Source organism: Canis lupus, chromosome Y, assembly GCF_048164855.1.
Source record: "Canis lupus baileyi chromosome Y, mCanLup2.hap1, whole genome shotgun sequence".
NCBI lineage: Eukaryota > Metazoa > Chordata > Mammalia > Carnivora > Canidae > Canis > Canis lupus.
In genome coordinates this window covers 7,331,570-7,351,515 of record NC_132877.1, presented here as the reverse complement: position 1 = coordinate 7,351,515, position 19,946 = coordinate 7,331,570, and the positions used below count along the sequence as shown (strand labels likewise).

The 19,946-nt window shown below is 37.7% G+C and overlaps 1 protein-coding gene and 1 non-coding gene across 3 annotated transcripts in view; one reads left to right on the top strand and one right to left on the bottom strand.

Annotated features, from left to right (window-relative positions):
• The window catches only part of LOC140629101 (eukaryotic translation initiation factor 2 subunit 3, X-linked-like), a 41,263-nt gene that overhangs the window by 3,396 nt on the left and 17,921 nt on the right, over window positions 1–19,946 (top strand). For both annotated transcript variants that reach the window (XM_072818545.1, XM_072818546.1), the window contains exons 5-10: window positions 10,069–10,163; window positions 11,855–12,013; window positions 13,393–13,527; window positions 14,210–14,304; window positions 14,619–14,763; window positions 19,282–19,451. In XM_072818545.1, coding sequence (XP_072674646.1) covers window positions 10,069–10,163; window positions 11,855–12,013; window positions 13,393–13,527; window positions 14,210–14,304; window positions 14,619–14,763; window positions 19,282–19,451 — 799 coding nt within the window. The remainder of the gene's footprint in view (window positions 1–10,068; window positions 10,164–11,854; window positions 12,014–13,392; window positions 13,528–14,209; window positions 14,305–14,618; window positions 14,764–19,281; window positions 19,452–19,946) is intronic.
• Window positions 12,330–12,433, bottom strand: LOC140629157 (U6 spliceosomal RNA). The gene has a single exon (XR_012027011.1). It is a non-coding gene; the product is annotated as a U6 spliceosomal RNA (small nuclear RNA).

Genomic DNA, 19,946 nt, shown 5'->3' with positions numbered 1-19,946 from the left:
ACCTTAGTGTCTTTTAAATTTAAGTGTTCTAGGGATCCCTGGGTGGCACAGCGGTTTGGTGCCTGCCTTTGGCCCAGGGCGCGATCCTGGAGACCCGGGATCGAATCCCACGTCGGGCTCCCGGTGCATGGAGCCTGCTTCTCCCTCTGCCTGTGTCTCTGCCTCTCTCTCTCTCTCTCTCTGTGACTATCATAAATAAAAAAAAAAAAAAAAAAAAAAAAATTTAAATAAATAAATAAATAAATGAATTTAAGTGTTCTATATTTAAGTTATAAATCTTTGCACATGCATGTAACTTTTCATTTTACATTTTTCAACTGTTCCGCTGTATATTTTTCATTTTGAATTTTGAAATACATACAGTCACAGGTAGTTGGAAAGATGGCAGAGAGAACCTATATTCCCTGCCCTTTTTTTCCTCATGGTTATAGTATTGGGTCAAATCAAAGTATCACCAAAGCAAAGAACTAGATGTTGGGGGATGCCTGGGTGGCTCAGCATTTAAGCATCTCCCTTCAGCTAAGGGTATGATCCTAAAGTCCTGGAATCAAGTCCCACGTCGGGCTCCCTGCATGGAGCCTGCTTCTCCCTCTGCCTCTTTCTCTCTGTGTCTCTTGTGAATCGTAAAAAAAAATTAAAAAAATAAAAAAAACTAGATGTTGGTATAAAGTGAATTTATAGGTTTACTGTATTTTACCATGTATCCATTACTATAATTAGGACTACTTTCCATATATGTAGTTGGGGTTTTTTAATAAATGTTTTTTGAGGGGATCCCTGGGTGGCTCAGCGGTTTGGATTCTGCCTTTGGCCAGAGCGCGATGCTGGAGTCCCAGGATCAAGTCCCGCGTCAGGCTCCCAGCCTAGAGCCTGCTTCTCCCTCCTCATGTGTCTCTGCCTCTATCTTTTCTCTCTACATCTATCACGAATAAATAAATGAATAAATAAGTAAATAAGTAAATAAATAAATAAATGTTTTTTGAAGTGACATTACGTAGAGAGAACCATGCAGATATAATTCAAAGATTTTTGACTAATGTGTATACCTACCTAACCATCCCAATCAAGACATAGTACATTTCTCTTCAGACAGTTCCCTAGTCCTTGACCCACGGTGTTAATCACTTTTAATATTTGTATCACCAGAGATTGGTTTAACTTCTTTTGAGTTCATACTAAAGAAATGACAATGTGTGTACTATTTTGTGGTTGGATTCTCCAATTAACATAATATTTTTGAGAATATTTTTTGAGAATCTTTATTGCTATGTGATTTATCCGGGATTTACTTTTTATTGCAATTAGTGTTCAACTGAATAAATATCCTAATTTATCATTTGTTCTAAAGATGGGCATTTGAATTCTAAGTATTGGCAGTTTGAGTAGAGCTGCTCTGAATACACATAAGCAGACTGTTTAGGACTAAAATTATGATGTCTGTTCAGGAAGAACCTAGAGGTGGAGTTGCTGGGATATAGATTAAATGTAAGATAACTCTAAGAAAATCTGAAGAGTTTTCCAGAGTTTTGTTTGAATTCATTTTCTTCTGGAATTATGTAACATCTCATTTGTTCCACATCTTTCCCAATACTTGATTTTTTCACAAAAGAAATCTTACACATTTAATCTTTACACCCTGGAGAATGTAGGATGGTATTTCATAATTTTAATTTTTATTTTCCTAATAAATACAGATATTGGATGATCATTTATTTTCTTACTTGACATTTATGTCTCCCTTAATAAACTGTGCTCAAGTTGATGAGTTTTGCTCATTTCTTAGAATTAAACTTCTTTTTTTTTCAACTGTAAGATTTCCTTGTATTTTCTTTTTCTTTTTTTTTTTTTCTTTTTAATTTATTTATGATAGTCACACAGAGAAAGAGAGAGAGAGAGAGGCAGAGACACAGGCAGAGGGAGAAGCAGGCTCCATGCACCGGGAGCCCGACGTGGGATTCGATCCCGGGTCTCCAGGATCGCGCCCTGGGCCAAAGGCAGGCACTAAACCGCTGCACCACCCAGGGATCCCTCCTTGTATTTTCTTAATAGAAACCACTACACACGTAACACAGACACTTGCTATCATATGTAATTTTATTTTCCATTTTGAAGTCTGTTTCCTTTAAGATTCTTTTTGCATCCTAAGATATGTTTTCCTATCATGAGGCATGTTAAGTATTCTCGTGTATTTTCTTATTTCTAGATCCTTTTTTTTATTATTATTATTCATTTCTTTATTCATGAAAGAGAGAGAGAGAGGTGCAGAGACACAGGCAGAGAAAGAAGCAGTCTCCCTGCAGGGAGCCTGATGTGGGACTCGATCCCGGGTCTTCAGGATCATGCCCCAGACCAAAGGCAGTGCTAAACCGCTGAGCTACCCGGGCTGCCCTCTAGATACTTTATAGATTAATTTTTTGTCTGAAATATTTCTAGTTGATTTTCATATATATTGCTACAGAAGTGTTGGGATTTTTTTACCATTATAATTACCTTATTCCAATATAATTTGAATAATCTTTTATTTCTTTTATTCCATTTAGTACCTACATATATGAATCTATTTCAGTATAACTATTTGTGATTATACCAATGACATATTGAATACTTTTTTATTTAAGTATAATTATTTAATATACAGTGTATTTTAGTTTTAGAGGTGTAGAGGTCAGTGATTCAATAGTTGTTTCTAACACCCAGTGTTTATGCATCATATGCCCTCCTTAATGCTCATCATCTAGTAACTTCATCCTCCCCTCCAGTAATCTTCAGTCTGTTACATAGAGTTAAGAATCTGTTATGGTTTATCTCCCTCTCTGAATTTTTCTTGTTTTATTTTTCCCTCTCTTTTCCTATAATCCTCTGTTTTGTTTCTTAAATTCTGCATATAAGTGAGATCATATAATTATCTTTCTCTGATTTATTTTGCTTAGCATAATACCCTCGAGTTCCATCCATGTTGTTGCAAATGGCAAGATTTCATACTTTCTGATGGTTGAGTAATATTCCATGTGTGTGTGTGTCACACACCATATCTTCTTTATTCATTTGTCAGTGGATGTCTAGGCTCTTTTCATACTTCAGCTGTTGTGCACATTAGCTTTAAAAACTGGGGTACAGGGATCCCTGGGTGGCGCAGCGGTTTAGCGCCTGCCTTTGGCCCAGGGCGCGATCCTGGAGACCCAGGATCGAATCCCATGTCAGGCTCCCAGGTGCATGGAGCCTCCTTCTCCCTCTGCCTATGTCTCTGCCTCTCTCTCTCTCTCTCTCTCTCTGTGACTATCATAAATAAATAAAAATTTAAAAAATAATAATAATAAATAAAAATAAAAAATGGGGTACAGAGCAGCGCCAGTGGCCCAGCAGTTTAGCGCTGCCTTCGGCCCAGGTTGTGATCTTGGAGACCCGGGATAGAGTCCCACGTCAAGCTCCCTTCATGGAGCCTGCTTCTCCCTCTGCCTGTGTCTCTGCCTCTCTCTCTCTCTCTCTCTGTGTCTCTCATGAGTAAAAAAATAAAATCTTTTTGAAAATAAAATAAACATTGGGGTACAAATGCCCCTTCCTCACTACATTTGTACCTTTTGGGTAAATACCCAGTAGTGCAATTGCTGAGTTATAGGGTAGGTTTATTTTCAACTTTGTTTTGTTTTGTTTTTTTAAGATTTTATTTATTTATTCATGAGAGACACACAGAGAGAGAGAGAGAGAAGCAGAGACACGAGCAGAGTGAGAAGCAGGCTCCATGCAGGGAGCCTGATTCGGGACTCCATCCTGGGTTGAAGGAGGCGCTAAACCGCTGAGCCACCCAAGCTGCCGTATTTTCAACTTTTGAGAACCTCCATACTGTTTTCCAAGTGGCTGTATCAGCTTTCATTCCCACCAAGAAAGTAAGAGGATTCTACATTCTCCACATCCTCACCAACATCTGTGTTTTCTTGTTAATTTCAGCCATTCTGACTGGTGTGAGGTGATACCTCACTGGGGTATTGATTTGTATTTCCCTGATGCTGAGTGATATGGAGCATTTTTTCATGTGTCTTTTGGCCATTTGTAAGTCTTCAGAGAAATATCTGTCCATGTCCTTTGCCCATTTCTTGACTGGATTATTTGATCTTTGGGTTTTGAGTTTGGTAAGTTCTTTATAGATTCTAGATACTAGCCTTTTATCTGATACATTTGCAAATTTCTTCTATTTTGTCAGTTGTCTTTTGGTTTTGTCTACTTGTTTTCAACTTACTTTCCTTTGTTCTACAAAAAAAGCTTTTCATATTGAAGTCCCAATAGTTCATTTTTGCCTTTGTTTCCATGGCCTTTGTTTTTTGTTTGTTTTTTTTTTAATTTTTATTTATTTATGCTAGTCACACAGAGAGACAGAGAGAGAGAGAGGCAGAGACATAGGCAGAGGGAGAAGCAGGCTCCATGCACAGGGAGCCCGATGTGGGATTCGATCCCGGGTCTCCAGGATCGCGCCCTGGGCCAAAGGCAGGCGCCAAACTGCTGCGCCACCCAGGGATCCGCCCCCCCCCCTTTTTTTTTTTTTTTTTTTATAATTTTTATGTTTCCGTTGCCTTTGGAGACATCTCTGGCAAGAAGTTGCTGCAGCTGAGATCACAGAGGGTGCTGCTACCTTTATTCTCCTCTAGGATTTTAATGTATTTTTGTCTCACATTTAGGTTTTTCATGCATTTTTAAGTTTATGCTTGTGTGTGGTGTAAGAAAATAGTCCAGTTTCATTCTCTAGCCATCATTTTCCCAGCACCATTTGTTGAAGAGACTGTCTTTTTTCATTTTATATTCTTTTCCACGTTGTCGAAGATCATAGAGATGAAGATCCATTTCTGCGTTCTCTATTCTCTATGTGTTTTTGTGCCATTACCATAATGTCTTGATTAATACAGCTTTATCATACAGCTTGAAGTTCAGAATTGTGATGCCACCAAGTTTGGTTTTTATTTTTGCCTCTCTGGGGTCTTTCTGGTTCCATACAAATCTTGGAGTTATTTGTTACAACTCTGAAAAATAACCATGATATTTTGATAGGGATTGCATCAAATTTGTAGATTTTTCTAAGTAGTGTAGACATTTTAACAACATTTGTGCTTCGAATCCATGAGCATGGAACATTTTTCCATATCTTTGTGTCTTCTCAAATTCTTTTATGAGTTTTATATAGTTTTCAGAGTACAAATCCTTTGCCTCTTTCGCTAGGTTTATTCTTAGGTATTTTAAGGTTTTTGGTGCAATTGTAAATGGGTTGACTTCTTAATTGCTTTTTTTGTTTTGTTTTGTTTTTGTTTTTGTTTCATTGTTAATGTTTACAAATGTACCTGGCTTTTGTGCATTGATTTTATATCCTGCCATTTTGCAGAATTCTGGTAGGAGTTCCAAATATTTGGAGCTGGAATGTAGATAGATGGTGCGGGGGGGTTGTACAGCTGAGTGTCTCAGTGTTTGAGCATCTACCGTTGTTTGAGCATCTACCGTTGGCTCAGGTCATGATCCTGGGAACCTAGGATTGAGTCCCACTTCGGGCTTCCTGTAGGGAGCCTACTTCTCCCTCTGCCTGTGTCTCTGCTGTATGTCTCTCTCATGAATAAATAATGTTTTTAAAAAAACTGGAGGTGGAGTCTCCAGTAGAGTATATCATCAGTGGAGAGTGAGAGTTTGGCTTCTTTGCCAATTCAGTTGCCTTTTATTTCTTTTTGTTGTCTGATTCCTGAGACTAGAACTATTGAATGGATCACATGGTTCTTATTCTTTCTTTCTTTTTTATTTTTTTTAAGATTTTTTTTTATTCATTCATGAGAGACACAGAGAGAGAGAGAGAGTGTCAGAGACACAGGCAGAGCGAGAAGCAGGCTCCATGCAGGGAGCCTGATGTGGGACTCGACCCCGTGTCTCCAGGATTCCTTGGGCTGAAGCAGCGCTAAACTGCTGAGCCACCTAGGGTGCCCATTATTCTTTCTTTTTTTTTAATGTGGTGTGTCACATGGACTTGAAGATATTGAAACATCCTTGTGGCTCAGGAGGAAATTCCTTTTTTTTTTTTTTTTTTTTTAATTTTATTTGTTTATGATAGTCACACACAGAGAGAGGGGGAGAGAGAGAGGCAGAGACATAGGCAGAGGGAGAAGCAGGCTCCATGTAGGGAGCCCAACGTGGGATTCGATCCCGGGTCTCCAGGATTGAGCCCTGGGCCAAAGGCAGGCACTAAACCGCTGCGCCACCCAGGGATCCCTCAGGAGGAAATTCCAATTGGTCATGGTGAATAATCCTTTTTTACGTACTGTTAGATTCTCTTGGCTAGTTCTTGAGCATCTGCCTTTAGTTTAAGTCATAATCCTGGGGTCCTAGGATCAAGTTACACATCAGGCTCATGGGTAGCCAACTTCTCCCTCTGCCTATCTCTGCCTCTCTCCTCTATATTTTCTCATGAATAAATAAATAAAATGTAAAAAGAAAAATAAATTTAAAAAAAGAAATAAAATTTTAAATGACACTGGGACAGATGGGCTTTACAGATGTATCCAGAGCATTTCTTCCTAAAGCAGCAGAATACACATTCTTTTCCAATATATATGGAACATTCTTCAGAATAGACCGCATACTGGGTCACAATCGAGGCTCAACTGATACTTAAAGACTGGGATCATTTTTGGCGTATTTTCAGACCACAATGCTTTGTAACTTGAAATCAATCACATGAGGACATTTAGAAAGAATTCAAATATATGGAGATTAAAGTGCATCCTACTAAACAATGAATAGGGCAACCTAGAAATTAAAGAAGAATTAAGAGCACCTGGGTGACTAAGTCAGTTAGCCTTCATCTCAGGTCATGCCCCCAGATTCTTGGGATCTAGTCCAGCATCAGGTTTCCTGCTCAGAGGGGAGTCTGCCTCTCCCTCTTTCTTTCCCCCTCATCCCTGCTCATTTTCTCTTTTGCTGTCTCTCTCAGATAAATAAAAAAAATATTTTAAAGATATTTATTTATTCATGAAAGACAGAGAGGGGGGCAGAGCATTGGCAGAGGGAGTAGCAGGCTCCTTGCAGGGATCCTGCACTAAAGATACACACTAGTGTATATCCACTTTAGGGATAATAAAGAAATCAGAAGAGAACTGTTGGAATTGATCCCAGGGCCCCAGGGATCATAACCTGAGCCAAAGGCAAATACCCAACCATTGAGTAAACTGTAATGATTAAATATTGAGTGATACAAATTTAGTACCATTGTATTACCTGTAAAGTCACTGTTTCTGTATATTGTCTCTGTTCCCTTCTGGTCTCCATTACTGTTGAACTCTCTCTTCACAAAAAGGCTCCCCTTTAATATTTCTTGCAGGTTTGGTTTAGTGATCACAAATCTTTCAGTTTTCTTTTGTCCTTAATTTGAATGGGATTCTAGCTGGTTAAAGTATTTTTTTAATAATTTTTTTAAAATTTTTATTTATTCATGAGAGACACACACACCACACAGGGAGAGAGAGAGAGAGACAAAGAGAAAGAAGCAGAAACATAAGCAGAGGGAGAAGCAGGCTCCATGCAGGGAGCCCGACATGGGACTCGATCCCGGGTCTCCAGGATCACACCCTGGGCTGAAGGCAGTGCTAAACCGCTGAGCCACCCGGCTGCCCTGGTTAAAATATTCTTGGCTGCATATTTTTCTCCTTTAATATCCTGAATATATCATACCAGCACTTTCTGGCTTGCCAGGTGTCTGAGGGGAGATCTGTTGTCAGCCTTACGTTTCTGCCCTAGTAGATTACAGACCTCTTCTCCCCAGGTGCTTTCAGGATTTTCTTTGTCTCTGAGATTTGTAAGTTCCCTATTACTGTGGAAGGTCTTGACATACATTTATTGATTTTCATGGAGTGTTCTCTGAGCCTCCTAGCCTTCAATGCCTATTTCCTTCCACAGATTAGGGAATTTATTGCTACAGTTTCCTCCAGTATACCTTCTGCCTCTCTCTCTTTCCTTTTCTTCTGGGACCCCAATTATCCTAATATTGTTATGCTTTATAGTATATATCTTACCACTCTAATTCTCCCATAGTGATCTAATAGTTGTTTATCTCTCTTTTTCTCAGCTTCTTTATTCTCCATCATTTTTTCTGGTGTCACTCATTCTCTTATGCCTCATTTATCCTATAGTTAGAGCCTCCATTTGTGACTGCATCTCCGTAACAGCATTTTAAATTTCGTCCTGATTAGACTTTAGTTCTTTTATTTCTCTAGAAAGGGATTGCCTTGTGTCTTCTATGCTTTTTTTTCTTCAAGCCCTCTAGTATTTTTATAATTGTTATTTTGAACTCTAGTTCTGACATGTTACTTTGTCCATACTGATTAGGTTGCTGGCAGGGAGTACTGCCTCTTATTCTCTTTTTTGAGGTGAGTTTTCCATCTTGCATTCTATCCACAGAAGAATAGATGAATGAGAGAACAAAATACTAAAAAAGGCAACAACGACCCCAGAGAAATATATACCAAAGAAATCAGAAGAGAACTGAAACTGGAAAAAAATGTTTTTTAGAATATAATCAGACAGAACAGAGAAATGCACTGAATCCTGTGTGTATTTTGATCTGTTCGAAAATTAGATCCTAAAATTGTAAAGAAAGAAAAACTTATATTTGTACAAAACTAAAATTAAATACAACGAAAAGATAGAATGTAACACTATATATGAAAATTTTAAAAGACTTAAAATATATACATACACATATATAATCATAGAGGTGAAGAGAACAGACAAACACATCTGATTCTGGGTGTATTTTGGTCTCTCTGTTAGAAGGAACCACATCCGGGCAGCCTGGGTGGCTCAGAGGTTTAGCACCTGCCTTCCGCCCAGGGCATGATCCTGGAGTCCCGGGATTGAATCCGGCATTGGGCTCCTTGCATGGAGCCTGCTTCTCCCTCTGCCTGTGTCTCTGCCTCTGTGTGTGTGTGTGTCTCTCATGAATAAATTTTAAAAAAAATAGTTCCAAAGGCATATAAAAAACCAAGGTTGGAGAATAAAAGATTGACTTTAAAAAAATCATGTTTCTGTTTAATAGTAGTGAGTTCATATGTGAAATTTAAGATATTCTCTTTAAATCCCTTAAAATGATGAAATAGTTAAATGTAAAACATTATAAAACACATAGAGCAGTTATGTTAAAATTATACAGCTCTGAAAGAAATAAGATGTAAATAAATATATTCGTGTATTGGAAAACTTAGAGTAAAATATGCTAACTGCTCAAATTGTATCTAGCAGACAAAGGGAGAGTTAAGTCAGTGGCATACAATTAAAGAACCCAGAAAGATTCATGCAAATATGTCTCTAAGTGACTGTTTTTACAAAGATACAAAAGTTCCATGGATTATGGGCTTTTTAACAAATAGTACTTGAATAGCTGAATGTATGTAGTCACACACACACACACAAACTAAGTTTTAAACCAGACACCTGTTACTAAAATTGTACTTTTCAAGGGTGCCTGGCTGGCTTAGTCAATAGAGCATTTGACTCGATTTCAGGGTCATAAATTCAAGTCCCACGTTGGGCATAGAGATTACTCTGAAAAATAAAATCAGCGGCAGCCCGATGGATCAGCAGTTTAGTGCCGCCTTCAGCCCAGGGTGTGGTCGTGGGGACCCGGGATCAAGTCTTCCGGCATGGAATGGAGCCTGCTTCTCCCTCTGCCTGTGTCTCTGCCTGTTTCTGTCTCTGTCTCTCAGGAATAAATAAATTAAATCTTTAAAATAAAATAAAAACCAAAAAATACTCTTTACACTCAACATTTCTATATACTCATGATTTAGATGATACCTGTGTAGAGCTAATTTTATGTGCTTTGCAATGACAGTTTAATTTCTGCTGGTAATCTCATTTTGAAATTCTGTAAGCAACAAGTTTTGAAGCTGCTTTGTAGCAATATTAATTACTTTCAAACTGTTGGAATGCAATGACTGAAGTGTTCAAATATTAATTGATCTCAATTTTGATGGTTCTTAATTGTTTGACATGTTTTCTTTGTATTTAAGTTTTAATTTATCTTAAAGCTGATTATTTCTTGATTGTTAGACATGTTTCCTTTGTTGACTGTCCTGGCCATGATATTTTGATGGCTACTATGCTGAATGGTGCAGCAGTAATGGATGCAGCTCTTCTACTGATAGGTAAATAATATCAGAATTGGTTTGACAATCCCCATGGAGCCAATCCCAGATGGCATATTTAAAGGGAAACTAGAGTCTTCAGTAGCCATAAATGGGAACTAATAAGTCACCCAAATTAACAACCTTGTGTGCCAACTGTAATAAAATACCTACCAAGATGAGCCTAAGGCTGATATCTAGTGATCAGCAGTTATTATTTATTATACAAAAAGAATGCAAATTAAAGTTAGCCAAAGGGAGACACACATTAGGGTCCAAGAAGTCCAAGAAGGTTTCAACTATGAAACTTCCATTTTCTTTTCTCTGAAGGCAGAGACTATTCTCTCAGCATCATTCTCTCAGCATCTCTCAGACTATTCTCTCAGCATCATCATTAATCACAAAATAGTCTAAATCAAGGAAAATCACAATTTTAAGTGTCCAGAGTTTCTACTGAGGTTCCATTATATAAGCATAAGTAATTGATGGCCATAATGATTGATTTTAGTCTCCAGATCTATAGAGACTTCATGTCCCCAGTCCCGTCCTGAATCAGATGGTGATTCTGCTGTGGCCAGCCTATAAGATTATCAAGTCTGCAACAGGTTACCTAAGATGCTTTCCCACACAGGAGTACACTTTTTGTGGAATGTGGTACAAGGCACTTAATATAACTTGGGGAAGATAATAATTGTACTGAAAATTAAGTACTTTATCGTATGAAACAGATTATTGTTGTGGATAATATTTTCCATTTTATTGATAAATAGCCATACTTGCTACCTGTTACGAATAGCAAAGTACCTCAAAACCTAACAGCTTAAAATAACAGATATTTATTTTAAGATTTTTTTTTTATTTTAATGTTTATGTGGAGATAGAAAATAGGAGACAGAGCATGAGTGGAGGAGGAGAGGGGCAGTGAGAGAAGGAGATGCTGACTCCTCACTGAACAGGAGATCGGCACAGGGCTTGATTCCAGGACCCTGGGATTGTGACCTGAGCCAAAGGCAGGCACTTAAACCAATTGAGCTACCGATGCACCCAAGAATAACATATTTAATCAGTGTTTTTGTGACAATTTTGTTGTCTCTGGCTAAAGATCTCCAAACTTACAGTAATCAGTTAGCAGGAGCTATAGTTATATCAAAACGTCTGGGGCTGGAGACTCTGATTTTAAATTCACACAGACTTCACTTTTCCTCATGTGGGCCTCTCCATAAATTGTTGTCTTCAGTTGTCGTCATGACATTTCACCTGTTTTGAGAGAAACAAAGAACTTCCAAGTAGGACCCAGAATATGTTATCTAACTTGAAAAGTGACATCCTATCATCTTCGTAATATTTGTTTGTTATTGGATGGTTTCATTAGAGCCATCTCATATTGAAAGGGAAGGATTTTACAAGGGTATGGATATCAGAGCGTGAGGTCTAATGGGAATATCCCAAGACTGGATAGAACAGAGGAATGTGTGTTATGTCTAAGCAGAAGCCTGAAGAAAGACTCTGAAAGAATCCAAAGCATTGTGCTTGGTATAAGGGTTTAAAAGGCTGAGAGAATCCAAGGCAATCAGTTGTGAAATTTAAACAGGCCTTACAGAGAGAGGTATTGGCAATGGTATAGGAAATTTGAGTGGAACATTGAAAAATCTCTTTTTTGGATACCAGCTAATTCTTATTATCTTGTTTTTAATTCTTCATGGTCAATATAGCTGGCAATGAATCCTGTCCTCAACCTCAGACTTCTGAACATCTGGCTGCCATTGAAATAATGAAACTGAAACATATTTTGATTCTGCAAAATAAAATTGATTTGGTAAAAGAGAGTCAGGCTAAAGAACAGTATGAACAGATACTTGCATTTGTACAAGGTAAGATGCCATGATATTTAATAAACATATGAGTCACTTTGGGAGGCTTATAACCCAGAAATTTTAGGATAGTTGTCAAAAACAAAGTGAATTGGTGGGTTATGAAACTATTTCTCTCCCCACTAATGAACATTTTTGTTACTTTTAGTCAACTGATAGAAGCAGTGAAATGTTTCTGAATTTGATTAAAATGCATGTTAGCCATAAAAGAAGTTCTATTCAATAAGTGTTACCAGTGGTTTGGGGGGGAGGGGTGTTTTGAGAAGTAAACACTTTTTAAAATTATTTTTAGCAGTGTAATAATGTTTATGATAATAAAAATATGAAACACTTCATGAATTTGTTTCATCTTTGTGTATGGTCATGCTAATATCCTCTGAATCAAGAAAATTTTAGTACATATGCTGTTACCAATAACACCACTATTTATGTATTTTAAAAACTCAGGGATCCCTGGGTGGCTCAGCGGTTTGGCACCTGCCTTTGGCCCAGGGCGCGATCCTGGAGTCCCAGTATTGAGTCCCATGTCGGGCTCCCAGCATGGAGCCTGCTTCTCCTCCCCCTGTGTCTCTGCCTCTCTCTCTCTGTCTATCATAAATAAAAATAAATAAATAAATCTTTAAAAAAATATATTTTAAAAACTCTTAGCCCAACAATAGTAAAAAGAATAAAACCATCTTTTTTATTTCTTGGTCTGTGTTCTAATTAATCTGACTCTGTTTCTTCTCACTAAATATCTATTTCTAAAATTGGAACTGATGGTGAATTCTTTAATCTTTATAGTGGTCCTTTCAGTAAAATGTACTGTTTTTATTTGGGACAAGACACAATGTATCTTTTTTGCCTTTTGGTTCCTTGTCTTTTTTGCTTAGTAGTTAGATTATGTAGGTAATTTTATCCTTTTAGGATACTAATGTAATTTCACAATTTTTCACTTGGAGGACATAATATTCGCTTTTAGAGGGGAAAACAAAATATTGTGAATATTTCTAAAACAAATCACAATCACTTCTCAGCCTTTTGACTAAGATCAAGTCTAAACAAGGGATCCCTGGGTGGCTCAGCGGTTTAGTGTCTGCCTTTGGCCCAGGGCATGATCCTGGAGTCCTGGGATCGAGACCCGCATCGAGCTCCCTGCATGGACCCTGCTTCTCTTTCTGCCTTTCTCTCTCTGTGTGTCTTTCATGAATAAATAAATAAAAATCTTTAAAAAAAAAAAAAAAAAAAGATCAAGTCTAAACAGAATGATCACTCTTCATATATTACTGACATTTACAAAGGGATGTTTAGATACGTATTTTAGTGATCTTAATTATTTTATTTAATGTGCACAGCTATAAAACTTTGTCAAATTTTGATCTTTCGGGTTTGTCCAATAGGTACAGTGGCAGAAGGAGCACCTATTATTCCGATTTCTGCTCAGCTGAAATATAATATTGAAGTTGTCTGTGAGTATATTGTAAAGAAAATTCCAGTACCTCTAAGAGACTTTACTTCAGAACCCCGCCTTATTGGTAAGGACTTAACCCATTGGCCTTTAACTTTTTTTTTTTTTTTAAGATTTATTTATTTATTTATTTATTTATTTATTTATTTATTTATTTATTTATGATAGACAGAGAGAGAGAGAGAGAAAGGCAGAGACACAGGAGGAGGGAGAAGCAGGCTCCATGCCGGGAGCCTGACTCGGAACCTGATCCTGGGTCCCCAGGACCACACCCTGAGCTGAAGGCGACGCTAAACTGCTGAGCCACCAGAGCTACCTGGCCTTTAACTATTAACTGAATGTTTTTAGATGATTGGTTTGCCCTTTCTTCAAATACACTAACATAATAAGGTATTATGAGTTCACAGGTTAGGATCAGTGGGAATTATTGAGGGTCATAATTTAGCCCAGGAAAGTCATCCTTCCACATAATCATGTAGATAGTGTTATGTTCTTTTAAAATAGTTACATTGTACTTCATAGACAAAGCATAAATTGTCACTTACTGATCAAGTTATTTTTATTTTCCATGGATTAATGGTGTTTTCCTACAAAGTCAACTCTGAGATACAGATAGTTTCAAGTGGCTACTCTTAGTAAAAGATAACTTGAATAAGTATTTCTTCTAATTAAAATAACAGGATGAAAAAAATTAAATTAACAGGAAGAGCTTTATGTTTTCTTTCCCTTCTTCCGTATCATCTTCACAGTTATCAGGTCTTTTGATGTCAACAAACCTGGGTGTGAGGTTGATGACCTTAAAGGTGGTGTAGCTGGTGGCAGTATTTTAAAGGGAGTATTAAAGGTAAACTGAAATGTAAATCTTGTTTCTTAAATGGAAAAAAAAAGTAAAAAAAAATCTAAAAATGAATTTTTAAAATATATATTGTATTATTTACTACTGTACTTTAAATATGTCTAGTGTAAATCAGATTTCTTGAATGTTAAGTGGTTAATAATTGAGTGGTTTTAACTTTATAACTCTTCTACATTTTTAAATTTTGTAATCCTTTTGAAATTATTGTTGCAAGGAGATGCCTTTTCAGTTCAGCAGTCTATCAGTAAGGACTGTTTACTTGTAAATGTCTCAAAAATTTTAATTACTCTCTTCTGTTTTAGGTGGGCCAAGAAATAGAAGTCAGACCTGGTATTGTTTCCAAAGATAGTGATGGAAAGCTCATGTGTAAACCAATCTTTTCCAAAATTGTATCACTTTTTGCAGAACACAATGATCTTCAGTATGCTGCTCCAGGGGGTCTTATTGGTAAGAATTTTCCTTTTACCTAATAAGCTATTATTAGTGGTTAGTCATGTTACTTTTTATGTCAAATAGATTATCTAAAAGTATATATCTCTAATTAGATGTTTCACTCAATATGGGAAAATGGGATGTGCAAATATATAGGTAGTTGTTTTGCTTCTTAGAAAATACATTTTTTCCCTTTTTTTTTTTAAACTGGGCTCTACACCCAACATGGGGCTCTTGAACTGATGACACGGAGATTTAGAGTTGCATGCTTGTGGCCCCTGGGTGGTGCCATCAGTTGAGTTTCCTACTCTTGATTTTGGCTCAGGTCATGATCTTGGGGTGCCCCCTGCTGGGCTCTGATCACCGAGGAGCCTGGTAAAGTTTCTCCCACTCCCTCTATCCTTCCCCATGGTTTTTTGTTTTTTTTGTTTGTTTGTTTGTTTGTTTTTCCCTTCCCCATGCTTACGCACTCTGTCCCAAATAAATAAGTGAATTTAAAGAGAGAAATTCATGATGTAGCATTTTAAAAATACCACTAGGGACACTATATATTTATTCATGAGAGACACAGAGAGAGGGACAGAGACAGGCAGAGGGAGAAAGAAGCATGCTCCCTGCCAGGAGCCTGATGAAGGACTGTATCCCAGGACCTGGGGATCACGACTTGAGCCAAAAACAGACACTCCAACCACTGAGCCACCCTGGTGACCCCAAAAGAGAGATTTTTAGAGAGATCTCTATTAGTAAAATAAAGAAGTATAATCCTATTTCATACTCTTTCTTATTTGGTTACTTTTTATGTATATTTTTAAAAATGATAAATTACCCGGCCATATCACCACTATCATATCATGAGATCATGTTTATGCTGGGGCTGACCGAGAAAGATACTATTTTTGAAGGAATTGCTTGAGTAAAATACAGATTTTCTAATTTCTTACTCAACTTATTACAGTTATCTAGGGGGAGAAAGTCAAGACTTTTTGAGAGATTCTGTTTTGTTTTGTTTTTTCCTTTGGATTAAAGAAGAAAATGTTGGATAAAGAAAGAATATTTTTGTATGATGTGTTTTGTCTATTTTAAAGCACTCTGAAAGTGTCATCTAACTTCCATCTGGCACTGGCTTCTGATGAGAAATCAGCTATAAATATTATTGATGCTGTTGGGCATTTCCAGTTGAAGTAAGCATAAGGGTACATGTACCTGTTTGAAATAGGGTTTTCATATTCTTTGGGTAAATACTCAGTAGAGGAATTACTGGATCACATGATAATTTATTAAGTTTTTAAGGAACCTCCATACTGTTTTCTAGAGTAGCTGCACCAGTTTGCTTTCTATGAACAGTTAAGAGGGTTCCTTCTCTCCTTCCTCGCAAAGACGTATATTTGATTTTAGCCATGTAACAGGTGTGAGCTTAGAGTTTTGATTTGCATTTCTCTGATGAGATGAGTTATGTTGAGCATCTTTCATGTGTCTCTTGGCCATCTAGATATCTTCTTTGGAAGAATGTCTATTCATGTCTTCTGCCCATTTTTTAATTGAATTATTTGGTTTTGACTGTTGGGTTTGTGTTTAAAGATTTTATTTAAATACAGGTGATCCCTGGGTGGCTCAGCGGTTTAGCGCCTGCCTTCAGCCCAGGGCGTGATCCTGGAGTCCGGGGATCAAGTCCCACATCAGGCGCCCTGCATGGAGCCTGCTTCTCCCTCTGCCTGTGTCTCTGTCTCTCGTGAATGAATAAATTAAATAAATAAATAAATCTTTTTTAAAAAAAGATTTTATTTAAATACAGAGACATCAGAGAGAGAGAGAAGCAGGTTCCATGTGGGGAGCCCAATTCGGGAATCAGTCCCAGGTCCCTGGATCATGACCTGAGCTGAAGGCAAACACACAACCAATGAGCCACCCAGGCATCCCTGATTGTTGAATTTTGTTAAGTTCTTCATATATTTTGGTTACTAACAACTTACGAAGTGTTATTTGCAAATATCTTCTCCCATTCCATAGTTTGCATTTTATTTTACTTTGTTTCAGCCATTATCATCATTTTTAAAAGTATTCTTTCTGTTACTTTCTCTTCATTGTCTCTGGGACTTTTGTTGATACACTTGATTGTGTCATGTATGTCTGTGAGACTTCTTTTTTTTTTCCTAAGATTTTTTCTTACAGAGAGAGCACATGCATATGAGTGGTGGCGATGGGTAAAAGTGAGGGAGAATCTTGAGCAGCCTTTTTTACTGAGCTCAGAGCTTGACTTCAGAGCTCAATCCCCGAACCCTGAGATCAGGGCCTAAGCCAAAATCAAGAGTTGGTTGCTCAACCAACTGAGCCACCCAGGCACCCATGTTCATTTTTGCTTAATATTTTTGCTCACAGTAAAAATCTCACTTGACTATTTGCTGATTCTTGTTTCCTGATTCAATATGCTGTTGACCTCCTTTGGTGATTATTCCTTTTAGTTATTATTTTTTTTTACTCCAGAATGTTATTTGATTCTCTCATATACTATGTATGTCATTGTCGATGATGTCTTCATGAGATATCATTTTCATACTTCCCTTTAGTTCTTCAGACAGTTTAGCTCTGCCTTCAGCCCAGGGCGTGATCCTGGGGTCCCGGGATCGAGTCCCACATCAGGCTATCTGCAGGGAGCCTGCTTCTCCCTCTGCTTATGTCTTTTGTCTCTCTTTCTCTGTCTCTCATGAATAAGTAAATAAACTCTTTTACAAAGAGAGAGAGAGAAAGAGAGCTTTGTTGGTACATGCTTTTAGCGCTCAGCCAGGCAGTTAACAACTCTGCTTCATTCTTCACTTCCATCTTAAGACCAGTGGATGTGAATCCTTTAAAGCTTTACAAGGTCTATTCTGATCATGTGCACAGCCTTAAATATTACCCATTGGATTTATAGGAATATCTTGTTTTTCAAAACTTCCTTGATTAGGACGCCTGGGTGGCTCCATGGTTGAGCATCTGCCTTTGGCTCAGGGTGTGATCCTGGAGTTCTGGGATCAAGTCCCACATCAGGCTCCTTGCCTCTGTCTCTGTCTCTGTCTCTCTCTCTCTCTAATGGATAAATAAATTAATTTTTTTACAAAAAGCTTTTTGATTATTGTGTTATTTGCCCCACCTGTTATCCTTCAATTCCCTGAGGACTTAATCACATTATCATCCACACAGTTGTAGAAGTAGAGTTTTCCAGGAAAACATTAAAGTAATCAAATGATATAGCCCTTTGAAAATGACACTTTAAAGGAGCTCCAGCCCTGTTCTCTTACAGCCTTGCTGGTTTTAAAAACAAATGCAGGTTTTTAACAGTGCTGTGACGAGATGTTGAAGAGTAGAACAAGTTAAAATGTGATATAGTTTTCTGTTTTTATTGAGACATGGATGTTTTTCTTGAGTAAATGCTGCACAGATTGTAGCAAGCCTTTGGTTTAATTCCAGAACTTTAGACATGATTCCATTCCATTCCAACTGACATTTTTGTCAGTTTTTTCATTATGTATGTGGAAAAGAGAGCTTGTGAAGACTTGACTGCATCATTTCACTGACATGTTTTCTTTGATGTACTTAATTATGTGCTCATAATAAGTCCACTGAATATCACTGCAGGGTTTTGTTTCGTTTTGTTTTTACAAACAAGGAAATTCTGGAACATTTTCGTGGAAACTTTCATTGTACGTATATTACAAAAATACAAGAATACTGTAATAACAACCATGTATACTTACCAACCAGCATTAACAATTACCAATTTTGGGCAGCCCAGGTGACTCAGTCGTTTAGCGCCGCCTTCAGCCCAGGGCATGATACTGGAGACCTGGGATTGAGTCCCATGTCAGGCTTCCTGCATGGAGCCTGCTTCTCCCTCTGCCTGTGTCTCTGCCTCTCTCTCTCTCTCTCTCTGTGTCTCTCATGAATAAATAAATCTTAAGACAAAAATTACCAATTTTTTAATCTACAAATGAATCATCAACTTTGTAACTTTTCAGTTTTTATTAAGATAATATACCTTATTAAATGGTATTTTCTATTAAACAGTTCCCCATTTTTCATAATTCAAATCAAAATTATCTTTTTATTTTTAGATATTCATCAAGGCTTATTTCCAATATTCTTGTTTTTTTAGATAAAGCAGGGATTTGGTTATAGGGAAACTGTAGAGGATTTTAATTCTGTGGTTTTGACGGTATCAATATAATATAATTTGGTTAAATTGTATAACTACATATTTTACTGGTTTGACTACTTAACCTTTGTAAAATCTTAAGAAATACAAAATTGATGGAGCACGTGGATGCTCAGGAGTGGAGTGTCTGCTTTTGGCTCAGGTGGTGATTCCAGGGTCCTAGGATCGAGTCCCACATTGGGCTCCCTGCGAGAAGCCTGCTTCGCCTTCTGACTGTGTCTCTGCCTTTCTCTTTGTATCTTCTCATGACTCTCAATGAATAAATAAATGAATAAAAATCTTTAAAAAAAGAAAAAGAAAGAAATACAAAGTTGAAATATGTAACAAAACTTACTTTATATTAGGAGTTGGAACAAAAATTGACCCCACCTTGTGCCGGGCTGACAGAATGGTAGGACAGGTGCTTGGTGCAGTTGGAGCTTTACCAGAGATCTTCACAGAATTGGAAATATCCTATTTCCTACTTAGACGGCTTCTAGGTGTACGCACAGAAGGCGACAAAAAAGCAGCAAAGGTAAATCTCTTTCCTTTTTTTTTTTTTTTTTTTTAATAAGATTTGTGCATTTATTTTAGAAAGGGGCAGGAGAGGTGGTAAAGGGCTGAGGGAGAGGGAGAGAAGCAGACTCCCTGCTGAACGACTCTTGGTTTCAGCTCAGGTCCTGATTTCAGGGTTTTGAGACTGAGCCCCATATCAGGCACCATGCCCAGTGCAGAGTCTGCTTGAGATTCTCTCTCCTTTTTCCTCCTGTCCATCTCCACTCATGCACATGTGTGCTCACTCGCGCTCTCTCTCTCTAATACCTACGTAAATTTTTTTTAATAATAATAAATTTATTGAATTTGTCATTTGGGGGAGAGGTTTAGGGGGGCAGGGAGATTTTTTTTTTTAATAAAGATGTGTTTTCTGGTCAGCCCGGGCAACTCAGCGGTTTGGCGCCGCCTTTAGCCCGGGGCCTGATCCTGGAGACCCGGGATCGAGTCCCACGTCAGGCTCCTTGCATGGAGCCTG